The following is a 13,563-nucleotide window of genomic DNA, read 5'->3' as shown; positions in this document are numbered from 1 at the left end:
GGGGTTTGAACTCCAAAGCCTTAACCACTACACCACACTATGCCTATGACAGTTGGGCACAATGATTAGCATTTGATAGACTCTCTGATCAGATTCTACTGCAAAGGATAACACTATTAAAAAAGCTGACGTCACTGCAATCTATCATAACATACACCATGAAACTGGAAGTAAATCTTGGAACCCAGCTATAGATTAGGTAGATACTGTAAATATGACAGGCACTATAGATTATGAACTAATAGTGGGTCCTTGTAGACAGCGATAGATAGATAGATAGATAGATAGATAGATAGATAGATAGATGAACTATATAAGATAGACATAGACAGACAGATAAAAAATATGTATACTTTTTAAAAAGACCAATAACACACACACACACAAAAAAACAACAACAAACTACTTCTTACATTTACACTTCCAACTGTCAAAGGTTGCAAGATCAAATGCTATTCATTTGTTTAATTGTCCCACTTACATTCAATGGTTGTGTAAATAAAATTCTGGAATCTTTCTTATTTTAGTTAGTATTAAAGGTTCAAAATGAAATAAACACGGACTAACAAGTGACTGGGTTTAGTTTCTAGACATGGCCGATTGACAGACATTTGAATTCTGTCCCAGTCACGTCTATGTAAGGCACAACAAATAATTAATTACCTTTGATGCCCTACTTCCTCGGCTTGTGACTTTTGAAAGAATTCTTTGTCTGGTGCTGCAGTGCTGTCAAGTGCTTTGTCAAACCAGCGCACAATTCACATCATGATTATTTGATTATGTTACATTTCTCCCAGTGCTGAAGTAAGTGCTTCTCCAATGCTGCAGTGATGCCAATTAATTTGTAAAATGTTTTGCAATTATACTTTTTATGAAAGGCAATACATTAAAACAGATTGACTGTTACAGAATAGCCTGAAACCTGAACTTGTACTCTTTTAAATAAAAATGAAAGCACAGTCATTGACTAATAATGATGAGCATATGGATGCCACATATTGTAGTAAAGGAAAATCACCTGTAACAGAGCGACGTTGTTTTTCTTTTCCTAGTTTCTCTTTCTCTGTTCCATCCACTATTTGCATTAACCATTTCAAGACATTTTTTGGCATCTCTCTCAGCCTGGTTGGCAATGAATGTGAATTTAGACTAACAGAGTTCTAGTAGTCATCTTGGTAGTTTATTTGAAGTTCCAATAGTCAATTAGACAAACTTTGAGATAATGTCGTGAAAACTGAAGTTGATGATTTCAACAAAAGCTTCAATTTATTAAATTAATCTTTGGCTATATTAGATCAACCAAGTTTCACCTGAATCAATCTTGACTTTCAGAAAATAAACATATATTTTTTTTTTTGTTTGTGCTGTGTAAACAACAAAAAAGAGGGAATCTGATCAGAAAGCAGGATCAGACATCTCAATTGCAATGAGATTACCATTCTTGGAATGTGAATTGTGAGGATGCTCAGGCCAGATTATAAAACATAAATTACTGTTTCACCCCACAGGAAACTGTCATTCAATTACTGAGCACACTACTAAGAGGCACTGTGTAATTATGCCTACTATCATGCATATGGTCGGGACAACCTTCCTGGCTCTGTTGAGGTAACCAAAACCACCTCATGATGACAGGGGGCACAGACGCCAATGCTATCTTCTCCCTTTTTCCCTGCGGCTAAGAAAAAAACACCCAAGAGGTGCGACACATCCAAGGAAGCCCCGCCCCTTCTGACCCGCAGAGTATAACAACGGCTTGTTCCGGGAAGGTGGCATCAGATGCTAACCTGACAAACATAGAGGACAGAGCTTCTACGATTCACTGATAAAGCTAATCTTGACCGGTGATCTTTTCTGTTTGAGTTGTTACCGGTCTGTTCATTTGTCTGATTAAATGGGGCTGCCAGGATGACACTCCTCCAGGCGGAGTGGTGGCCCAGAGGCTCGGGATCTGCCAGCAATTGGAAGGTTGTCGGTTCGAATACCATAAACACCAGAAGTGACTCCACTCCATTGGGCCCTTGAGCAAGGCCCTTAACCTGCAATTGCTACGTCCTGAGTATGACATTAATGTGCATCCAAGCCCTGCAAGCAGGTCCACCAACTTGCAGAGAAAACTTAGGGGTTGGTGGCAGGACTGGCACTCCATTCCCTGTTAAAAAAAAAACAAAAAAAAACCTCACACTGTTCCAGTGTGGTGCTGAGGTGTCTCCCGCTGCACTTGGGTCCCAATCCGGGTGGTTTCATTGTGTTGTGGGTGTGACAACACGCTATCAGCGCATGGTTCCAACCTCTCTCTCAAGGGGATATCCCAACCTTTTTGGGTTTCTCTACCTTGTCTAACCTACCTGCCCACTTCTTCAATCACGCATTTTTCAAAGTACCTTATTAGTCTCATCAACTTAGAGCAACAAAGGATGAAAATAATTGAAAATACTAAGGCTCCAGGAAGCAGGGAGTGTATTGAGCTCCATGTAGGAAAATAGGATGCACAATAATAAGCCGTATTTGAAGAAATGTGTGCTGGCTTGTACCACAATGCCCTGGTACTTAGCACTGCTGTCTTCCAGCTTCAGCACACTTTGTTTAAAACCCAATCCTTTCACTGTCAGTGCAAAGTTTGTATGTAATCACGCAATTCATGAACAAACCATTTATTGTGTTCAGGGTGGTGGGATGCCAATGCCTACTCACGTCACGTCAGACCGAAGGATGAAGGTCCACGCAAAGATAAAACCCTCTCAAACGAGTAGCGCAAACAAATAAAGTTCCATCTATCTATTGTGTTGTTCACGATTCAATCATGGTAGAGTCTTAACAAGCTATGATTTTTCCACATGTAGTTGTTAGGCGGCACATGCAACGTTACAGTTACAGCCATGGCTGTAGCTAGAAATTAATTTCAGGGAAGGATGAAAAAGTACTTGAATTAGAATTCTGTCAATAATCAAAGAGTTAGAACAGTCATAATGGGGCGGTGTGTGTTTTGGGAACAGTGTTCAAACATGAAATTTTGGCTCCACTCCCACTACACCTATGGTTAAACCTACAGATGACCCAGTGGTTCAGTGTAAGGATAGCTTCTGTGTGAAGTATCCATGTTGTCTGTGGATTTTGGCTTTTTGGGGTCTGTCTGGGGGTATGTGGGTTTCCTCACAAAGTGTTACATTAATCAGAGATGCCAACTTGTCCCAGTATTACGGAGTTTGGCTGTCAAAGTACCCTGCCCAGAGTTGGTCCAAATACTGGCAGGATAGGCTTCAGGTCCCCACTATTCTGTTATAGGAATAACCTGGATTAGGAAATGGATGTACAAATAAATAAATAAATTACAACTCTAATGAAACCCGATAACCACATTGTTTAACTTGACATCTAACTATACGCTATTTCATCATTCCTGGTCTGACTGGAAATTCAAGGCCCTTTGTATTCTAACTTTCATATTCATTTAATATCATGGATTGACTGCACAAGTGCACCCATTTGAAAGAAGAGTCATTACCTCTGGAAGGCGGCTGCCAGGAATGCTTGGAAAGTCATGATGTTCCATATGATAGCCCACATTGAAGGTGATCCAGTTCAAGGGTCCATAGTAGGAATAAGTCTCATAGCCTTTCAGGTACATGTAATGTTCAGCAATAAAGTGTCCAGAAATAGGGTGAAGGCCCATGCATAAAATAGACCCAGCCACAAGATAGACGACTGACTTCAGACCACAGAGCCAAAAGATCAGCAGGTCAAAAGCCAGCTGAATTGCGGTGTTGACAATCTCCATCTGAGAAATAGGCTTGGGGTTCACACAGAGTGGGCGAAGGACATATAAGAGGGGTTGTAAGAAAAGCCAGATTACCTTCCTGAAAGGGGTGCAGAAAAGACGGACCTCCAAGTCAGTGGGGATGTCCACGTCAAGGCCATCACCACCTAAATAACGGTGGTGATCAATATGGTACTTCTTAAACCCCACGGAATAAGGTGCCCCAATAGGAAGATTGGCAAAGATACCAAAAAAACGGTTCCACTTGGCATCTTTGTTGCCAAAAGCCACATTATGGGATATGTCATGAATAGCTAAAGTCAATGAGTGGTTGATACAACCTCCAAAAGCATACGACCAGAAGATCAGCCACTTCCAGGGCAGGTCCTTCACCAGGTAGCATGCCACAATCTGTGTCAACACCATAGCAGTCACGATCCATTTCAGATTAGGATCTGGGCCCATCAATGATTTGATCTCTGGGTGTTTGGCTGTTGGAAAGAACAAAGGGAGATGAGGTGAGGAGTCACAGGAAAGCAAAAAACAGACAGGGTGACTTCAATCAAAGAGGTTTAACCTTTCAAAAAGGTTATTTATTGTTAAGAAAATAAACATAATAGATTAAGAAGAACCAAAACACATTCGATTTTACATTTAAACAATGTGACCAAAAAAGAAAGAGGTACCCAGAATCTGTGGTATAAAAATTGTATGAAAACTGATGATGCATAATCCTAGCAAAGTTCTGATTTATTGGTCCAAAACAGGGCTACACGTGAGAGTCATCAGTATCTGCTAAATTTATCATGGCCGGAAATACAAGCAAATGTTGTCTTATGGCACATCCAGCCAAGAATTGTGGAATTACACCTAAGCAGTGGAAAGGGTTCATGCAGGGTATGTGTTAGTCCAGGAAGTCCCACATACAGTAAGACCTATCAGAAACAAAAAATAGCCATGGAAATGCTTACAGCCCATGGACAGTCTTCTGTTCAGGTATCGTCCCATTGAAGAAAATACACTTAAAAGACCTGTATTGAAGAGCTGTGTGATAAGCTGCCAAATTGTGCCGAAAAGCAGCTGAACAACATCATCAGCAATCAAGAAGAAGTGGGACACATAGCTGAAGATGATCCATTCCTGTCCACACTAGTCCAGGCCATCTGAGCTACACATCAGTAGTAGTGAGTAGTGAATGGCAGATGTCATAATGGACACTGTGAATGCACTCCCACCTTTATGCTGGCCCACAGTTTTAGGTGTTTTCTGATGGTCCATGGAGGTCATCAGAATTCTATAGAACGTGGAAGGCATTATTATTATTGTAGGTGTTGGGATGGCCCATTTCCTCTGATGCTAATATACCTTTGGACCTTCCAGATCTTTCTCTTTAGATGTGAGGATTCTTCATGAAACTATAGTCGTGGCCAAAAGTTTTGAGAATGACACAAGTATTGATTTTCACAAAATTTGCTGCTTCAGTGCTTCTCAATGGGATTAAGGTCTTGGTAGTTTCCTGGCCATGGACCCAAAAGTTTGATGTTTTGTTCCCTGACCCACTTAGTTATCACTATTGCCTTATGACACGGTGCTCCATCATGTTGGAAAAGGCATTGTTCGTCACCAAACTGTTCTTGGATGGTTGGGAGAAGTTGCTCTTGGTCTTGAAAAAGACGGGCCAACACTGTAAGTATTGACTCTTTTCATAAACTAAATAAATGTAATTGTCAATAAAAACCTTTGAAACTTATGAAAATGCTTGTAATTCTACTTCAGTATACCATAGAAACATCTGACAAAAAGATCTAAAAACACCGAATCAGCAAACTTTGTGAAAACCAATACTTGTGTCATTCTCAAAACTTTTGGCCATGACTGTGCTGTCCCCACCAGTGTCATTTGACTGTCACTTCCAATGTTTGGCTCTCCACTGAGCTTTACAACATTCAGAATTCGGGAAACAATTTCATTTTTTTTCTCCCACAAAAAGGAGTCAACAAATCAATACTGTGCTGTAGATGTAGTGCGAACATCTAGAGCTCCCCAGCATCCACAATGGTCATTTGATCAGCTTTAATGGCATGCTCAATGTGCAGACTCCTAGTGGAAGTAGTGAGCATAGGATACACACAAATCTGAAACATTTGCATATAAAAAGTATTCATCTTCTTGGAAGTTTTCACTTTTCTTTGAATCACATTGGATTTAATTTGACTCTTTTGACACTAATCAAGACAACTCTTTAATGCCAAAATGAAAACAAATCTATGCAAAGTGGTCTAAATTAATTACAAATATCATACTGCAACGAGGCTGGAAAAGTTAGATTAGCCAATGATGAGTCACCAAAAGAATGAGCTGGCATCACATCATCAATAGCAGGAGCGCCTATAAAAATGGCAACTCTGCACAGCCGCAGGTGCTTTTACTAACTAGTGTGGCAAAAAGCAAGTCGTCCTTTTAAGGATAGTAAGTCACCTCAAAAAACCATGTAGAGAACAGAGAATCCATCTGTTGTGGCGCTCTGTGCCAACTCCACATTGGTGTTAGAAGCAGGACATGGAGAAGACCTACAGTCAGACTTAGCAGAATGGCAAGTGCTTCAGAGACTTAAAACAAATGCACTTGGCTCCTCGGGTGCTGAAGAGAAACCTGTTCAGGCATATTATTATAATAATAATAATAATAATAATAATAATAATAATACACAAAATGTACTAGGAGATGATTATGAGATCAACAGATGTCCTGTAAACAACAAGACTGGACAGTTCTCACATATACAGATTTCAAGCATAAATACCAGAACATAAAGGATATATTCTGCAAAAAAAATGCATATGCAAAAACTAGGCAAAAAAACTTTAAATGAGAGTCGTTTTGCTTTTATTTATTTAACAAGAAAATCTGCCAATGGGGTAAGAAAAATGTGCTTGACAAAATTTCTAAAGGTAAGCTAAAAAATTGTAAATACAATTTTTTTGACAAGTCAATAATTCTTACAATGAGGAAAACAAGATTTAATGTTAATAATATAAAAACTTTTCCACTTGCTTAAAAGGAGTGTAATAGAATAGACTTTATTTCATTAAGTTATTTGTGTGTAAACTAATGAACCAATCAGAGTAAATGTATGCCTTTATCAGCACTATTATGTAAATTCAGTTGTTTATAATGTGGACCTCTGCCTTTATTTTTTTTACCATTCTGTAACAGACTACTGTGATGAATATTCCCTTTTAAGCATTCGCTGAAGAGATAATTAAAGACGTAATGTACAAGCTTCCTCCTGCCTGGTTTCTGACTCAAAGAGGTTTTATCAAACTTGTCCTAGTAGAGGATAAATTTCTTTAATTAAAATATTGAATTCTTCCACATGTGATAAATTCCCAAACATTCAATATGTTAACAGTATACCTGATGACAGGAGTGGAGGGTTGGGTGGAGTTGATGTGTGTCACAGGAGGCTGGGGGTGATACTCAGCCGGGACGCCCAGGAGGACCGGAGGAGGGCTTACACCTCCCCCAGACCACATGGGGGCAACCGCCCTGGTGACTTCGGGGACCATGGGAACAGAGCTTTGAAGCTCAACCCTATAGGGGCCCGTGGTCACCGCCAGGGGGCGCCCCAATGCCTGAGGAGCCCTGGCCCTCAGCACTTCCGCCACACCCGGAAGTGCTCTGGGGGGGAAGAAGACCAAGGACACCCGGAGTGTTTCTGGGTGCGCAGCCGGTACTTCCGCCACACTGGGGAGTGCCGGCAGAAGCTAATCGTGAGGCACTTGGAGCACATCCGGGTGGGGATAAAAGGGGCCACCTCCCTCCATTCGATGGCTGGAGTCGGGTGGAAGTGGACAGAGCTCGGAGGAGAGGAGTGGAGGCGGTCAGAAGACAGAGAAGGGCATTGTGAAGAGGCCAGGACTTTGGGGTGATTGGTGCTGCGGCACTGGGTTGTGTGCTTCACTATTATGTATATAATTGTAAATAAACATGTGTTGGGTGATAAAACGATGTCTACCGGTCTGTGTCCGGGCTGTTCCCTACGTGTGGTAATTGAAGGGCTTACCCTGGCTAAATGACACTCTGGAGCTGGGCCTGTCAAGTACTGGGGTGGAGACTAGGACTTACTGTAAATATGAAATATAATAAAATCACATTCCTCTGCAACTGCACAAATGATGTAGAGCGGTGCTTCTCAACCTCGGTCCTGGGGACCAACTGTAACTGCAGGTTTTTTTCCAACCAGCTTCTGTTTTTATTTGGACTGCTGGCCTAATTAAGTGAACTGGGAAATATAGAAATTAGTATATAATACAGAAATTAGTGTATAATATAGAAATTAGAAAACTAAGTTTGGATGAAAAAAAAAAAAAATTATATTATATATATATATATATATATATATATATATATATATATATATATCTCATCAGTCATTCTCCAACCCACTATATCCTAACACAGGGTCACAGGGGACTGCTGGAGCCAATCCCATACAAAACAGGGCGCAAGGCAGGAACAAATTCCCGGGCAGGGTGCCAGACCACCACAGGGCGAGCGCGCGCACACACACACACACACAAACACACACACCCCCCAAGCACACACTGGGACAATTTAGGATCACCAATGCACCTAACCTGCATGTCTTTGGACTGTGGGAGGAAACCAGAGCACCCGGAGGAAACCCATGCGGACATGGGGAGAAAATGCAAATTCCACGCAGGGAGGACCCGGAAAGTGAACTGCCACAGTGCTGCTATTATATATAATATATATATAAAAAAATATATATCTTTCTATATAATATGCTACCGTGGCTGTTTGTTTGTCTGTCCAGGATTTTAAATCACCTATTGTAGCTACCTACCTGTAGCTCGCAAACAGTTTCACCTATTGACCTGAAATTTGGTACACTACGTGACGTCTACTATCTGCTTTTGCGGTAATAATAATTTTTATTACTCTTTTTATTTTTACTTTATTTTATTGTAGAATCAACTCTCTGCAGTGCACAGCAGGGCAGCTGTGAGGCGCATGTGTACGTGCATCGTTCTCATTCCCTACCACCTTCACTGTCACTTCCCCTACCTCTTCATATCCACAATCATTCTTGAGGCAGATTGAACACTGAAGTGCCAGCTTAAGTGAAAAATCAAGAAAAACGTAGTAATTGCAACACAAAAACTAACTTAACCAGTTTTAATGCAAAAAGATGCAGACGAAAGAAGATTAGCAGTGGGCCGCTAGGGTGGAGAAAAGATGAGCTGCTCAGGAAACAGCAAGTGCATCAACCTCTGAGCAAACAAATGCTAAATGTACAGAGAAAGAGGATGAAAACTAGGAATGCTCAAGTCAAGTGTATTCACTGCACGTTATCCTGCAGTACGGCGTTACTGGTATTTTGTGACAGTTTAAGGGTCCCTGTGACCCATTGAACCCTCAGACCAGACGTCAGACACCAGATTAAAGTCAAAAATGAATATTTATTATTATAAATAAGTGCACAAAGCACCCAACTCTCCACAATACTTAAACAATAAACAAATCACTAATCAATAACCAATCCTCCACTCCCAGACGCGTTGCCACCCTTCCACCCAGCTCAGCGCAGTGTCTGGGATTTCCCATCGTCCTTTTATAGTCCTTGACCCGGAAGTGTTTCGCCTTCTCTGTCCACGTGACATGGGACACTTCCAGGTCAGATAAAAATCCTTTTTCTTCTCCCCGGAAGCACGTCATTCCTTGTGTCGCTGTGATTAAGACACACTTCCGGGTTATGGTGCAAATAACAATCCCTGGGCCTCCCTGCAGTGACTCCTGGTGGCCCCCGTGGTATCCAGCAGGGCTGTGCATTAAAACTCCACTGTCCATGAGGCCCTGCTGGAATTCGGGGCACCTCCATGTTGCAGGGAGGGCTCCATCTGGTGGCCTGGAGGTATTGGCCGGGATAAACGGCCAGCCATATCCCACAATATATTATATATATATATATATATATATATATATATATATATATATATATATATATATATATATATATATATTTATTAAAATGTACCAAGCAGTTATATGGGAATAATTTATTTGTTCCTTACATCTTGATATTCATTCTACTTTTCTAAGTTTTCTAATTGTTTAATTAATCCATTATTTACTAATTAGTGGGTCTGATGCTAAAGTAGTTGCAGCCTTTGATTATTCAGTGTTGTATGCCAGCATGTCTGCTCTGCTCATTTTTAATTGTCATTAATAAGATACAACGAAGGGGGAAAACTGCAAATAGAAAGGGCAAAATATTATGAAATCAACAAAAGAGCGTCAAGCATTTGAATCTATAGCAAAAGCAGAAATATTTCTAAATGTCTTGCAAATGTAAAAATCATGCTGCTGTGCTTTTCTGAATGTAGAATAAGAAAAAAATTACCAGCTAATTAAATGAGATCAGTGCTATCAGGTGTTGTCACTGGTTGTGGATCTGGTTGGAACAAAAACCTGCAGCCACAATGGGTCCCCAGGCCCGAGTTTGGGAAGCACTGATGTAGAACATAACATCTCGTATGCATATCTTGCACCACTGTGACGCACTGTACTCTTATTTATTTATTATTGAAGCACTGTACTCTTTTATTTGAATGATGTATCCTTTCACTTACGGATTTTCTGAATTCATTTTGTCCAGTAAAATGTTGTGGAGTGGTGCAGCCTAAGATCTAAACACACCTTTTCAATGAGTAGTATTCATTTTCTTGTATGTAATTTCTATTGTCTTGTTAATGTGTTTATTAAATTGTAAAGTGTCCTTGAGTGTTTGAAAGGCACTACATAAATAAAACATTATTATTATTATTGTAAGATAGGAACCAACACTGGACAAGTTGCCAGTTGTGGTCTGTGAGAGAAATGGGAAGTATGAGTTTACCAGTAGGAAATTTCACATAAATGCCTTGCAGATGGCTCTAACTGGGATAATTAATATTAAAGCAATGCTACCAGGACCAGTTGAGTTGTGATGTAAGGATTCTGTTTTTGTTTTATACTAATGAATGAGGTGAGACACAAATTGAATTTTTGAGAGTGGATTGTATATGAAGTGATTCAATACCTGCTTAATAAATTCAGAGTAGTTTTTGTATTTGGGATTTTAAAAAGGAAAGAAAATTGAGCAAATCCTCATTTGTACTTTCTAGTAAGCAAATAGAAAAACAGTATGTGTTTCTCCAAAAATACCGGCTGGAAACTTATGTGCATACAGCAAAGTGTAAGAGTCACAAGTAGTATCTCCAGAAATGTCCTTGTCATGTGCATGTGGGATCATTACATGGTGGGTGTTATGCAGTGGCAGAAAAAGGACAGGCCAGGGCATCAGACTCCACTGTAGAGTTAGGTCCTCTCTCTACTACCACAAAATCTTCACTAATTAATTCCATTCCAGCCATCTTTTGGTGTGTTGTTACCCTGTCATCTTTGCTGTAGACTCACCAACATGTTTCAGGGTGTGGTTGTATTTGGTAGTATCCCCCTGTTGGAGCACATTAGGCTTATCTTGCATTTGAATATGCCTTCTGCTGCCAACTGGTGGCACCGGTTTTGCTGGCTTGGATTTCAGCCCCTGCAGGCTAAACAGCTGATGACATTCAACATGAACACCACATACTGACTGGTCTCAAAGAATACTCTGATTTGAACAAACATCTCCAAGCCAGGGGCAATCTGAGGTATGGGAGGATTACGTAGTAGCCAGGACAGCATATTCAATTCACACAATGTTTGGTGATCTAATCCTTATGCCATTTATGTAAGTATAATCCAGGATAACTAGGCCCAGGTGGAGTTTTCTGTTTCTATCCATCTTGGCCATTTGAGCACAGTATATGTTAAACGAACAAGAGGTCTTGTCGCTGCCATCCTATTTGTAAAGAAGCGATGTTGATTTTATTTAATTTGCCTATTATATTTTAGCATATGCTCACTTAAAAAATTATTAGGAACACCTGTACACCTGCCTTTCCATATCATTATCTAATCGACCAATCATGTGGCAGCAGCACAAAGCATAAAATCATGCAGTTCCATATCAGGAGCTTCATTTAATGTTCACATCAAACGCCAGAATAGAGGGAAAAAAATGCGATCCCAGTGATTTCAACCATGGCGTGATTGTTGGTGCCAGGTGGACTGGTTTCAGCATTTCTCTAACTGCAGATCTTCTAAGATGTTTCACACACAACATTCCCAAGAGTTTGCAAAACCTAGTAAGTGAAGGTTCTGTGGACAGAAACACCTTATTGAGGAAAGAAGCCAGAGAAGAATGGCCAGTTTGAGTTACCATAGCCTCATTGTCAGTTTGAACCACATAACCACTCTGTGCAACTGTGGTGAGCAGACAAGCATCTCAGAATGGATAACACAGCAGACTTTGAGGCAAATGGACTACGACAGCAGAAGACCGCTTCGTGCTCCACTCCTGTCAGCCAAGAATGGAAAGCTGTGGCAGCAGTGGACACAGGCACCCCAAAACTGGACACCTGAAGGAGAGAAAAAATGATGCCTGGTCTGATGAAACTCAACTTCTGCTGAAGTACACAGACGGTAGACTCAGAATTTAGTGCCAACAGTATGAGCCCATGCACCCAACATGCCTTGTGTCAAACAGTTCAAGCTGGTAGAATGGTAAGAATGTGCAACTGACAAATCTGCACAAATCTGTGTGAGGTCATCAGGTGAACATGAACCAGAATCTCAAATGAATGTTTCTAACATCTTGTGGAATGCATGCCATGAACAATTGCAGGCATCTTGAGAGCAAGGAGGTTCTACCTGCTATTAATAAGGTTTCCAAAGCATTTGCACAGTGAGCATATCTCTCTCTATTATATAAAAAAATCTTGGGACGAGACTTTTTTCCGGCAACGAGACATGATCTTTTGAAGAGAGACACTTTTGAAGAGTGATCTTTTGAAGAGAGACACTTTCACATCCCGCAAGACAGGCACATCACGTCATACTTACAACCATTGTAAGTTCCGTGATAAACATGCAGAGCAGGTTAGAGATAAAGGAGTAGGAAAATTCGAAAGTCTCAAAAAAATGAGTGAAAAGATCACATTAGCACAAACAAACGGAAAATATTACTCTGTGAAATAATGGAAAAGCGAAAAGAGATCGCATAGTGTTTGAGGACAAAGGACAGGTGCTGTACAGGCTTTTAAATGTTCGAAGCGGCGCCCGAAATGCTGATCAAGTAGAACGGAAGCAGCAGCAAGCTAGCAGCAAGCCAGTAGTTGATCGAGAAAAGAGGTAAAAAAACCAGACGAGATTAGACAGGAGTCCCCGTGGACTGTGATGCTTGCTGATGACATTGTGATCTATAGCGAGAGCAGGGAGCAGGTTGAGGAGACCCTGGAGAGGTGGAGATATGCTCTAGAGAGGACAGGAATAAAGGTCAGTAGGAACAAGACAGAATACATGTGTGTAAATGACAGGGAGGTCAGTGGAATGGTGAGGATGCAGCGAGTAGAGTTGGTGAAGGTGGATTAGTTTAAATACTTGGGATCAACAGTACAGAGTAATGGAGATTGTGGAAGAGAGGTGAAAAGGAGAGTAAAGGCAGGGTGGAGTGGGTGGAGAAGAGTGTCAGGAGTGATTTGTGACAGACGGGTATCAGCAAGAGTGAAATGGAAGGACTACAGGACGGTAGTGAGACCAGCTATGTTATATGGGATGGAGACGGTGGCACTGACCAGAAAGCAGGAGACAGAGCTGGAGGTGGCAGAGTTAAAGATGCTATGATTTGCATTGGGTGT

At 40.9% G+C, this 13,563-nt stretch overlaps 1 protein-coding gene across 2 annotated transcripts in view; it reads right to left on the bottom strand.

Annotated features, from left to right (window-relative positions):
- The window catches only part of LOC114647744 (sphingolipid delta(4)-desaturase/C4-monooxygenase DES2-like), a 44,393-nt gene that overhangs the window by 16,217 nt on the left and 14,613 nt on the right, over positions 1-13,563 (bottom strand). For both annotated transcript variants that reach the window (XM_028796376.2, XM_028796369.2), the window contains one exon: positions 3,506-4,248. In XM_028796376.2, the coding sequence (XP_028652209.1) occupies positions 3,506-4,248 (743 nt within the window). The remainder of the gene's footprint in view (positions 1-3,505; positions 4,249-13,563) is intronic.

Source organism: Erpetoichthys calabaricus, chromosome 1 (genome assembly GCF_900747795.2).
Source record: "Erpetoichthys calabaricus chromosome 1, fErpCal1.3, whole genome shotgun sequence".
In the NCBI taxonomy this organism is placed as follows: Eukaryota; Metazoa; Chordata; class Cladistia; order Polypteriformes; family Polypteridae; genus Erpetoichthys; species Erpetoichthys calabaricus.
Note: the sequence above shows the minus strand (reverse complement) of the source record. Positions and strands in the feature narration are given on the sequence as shown.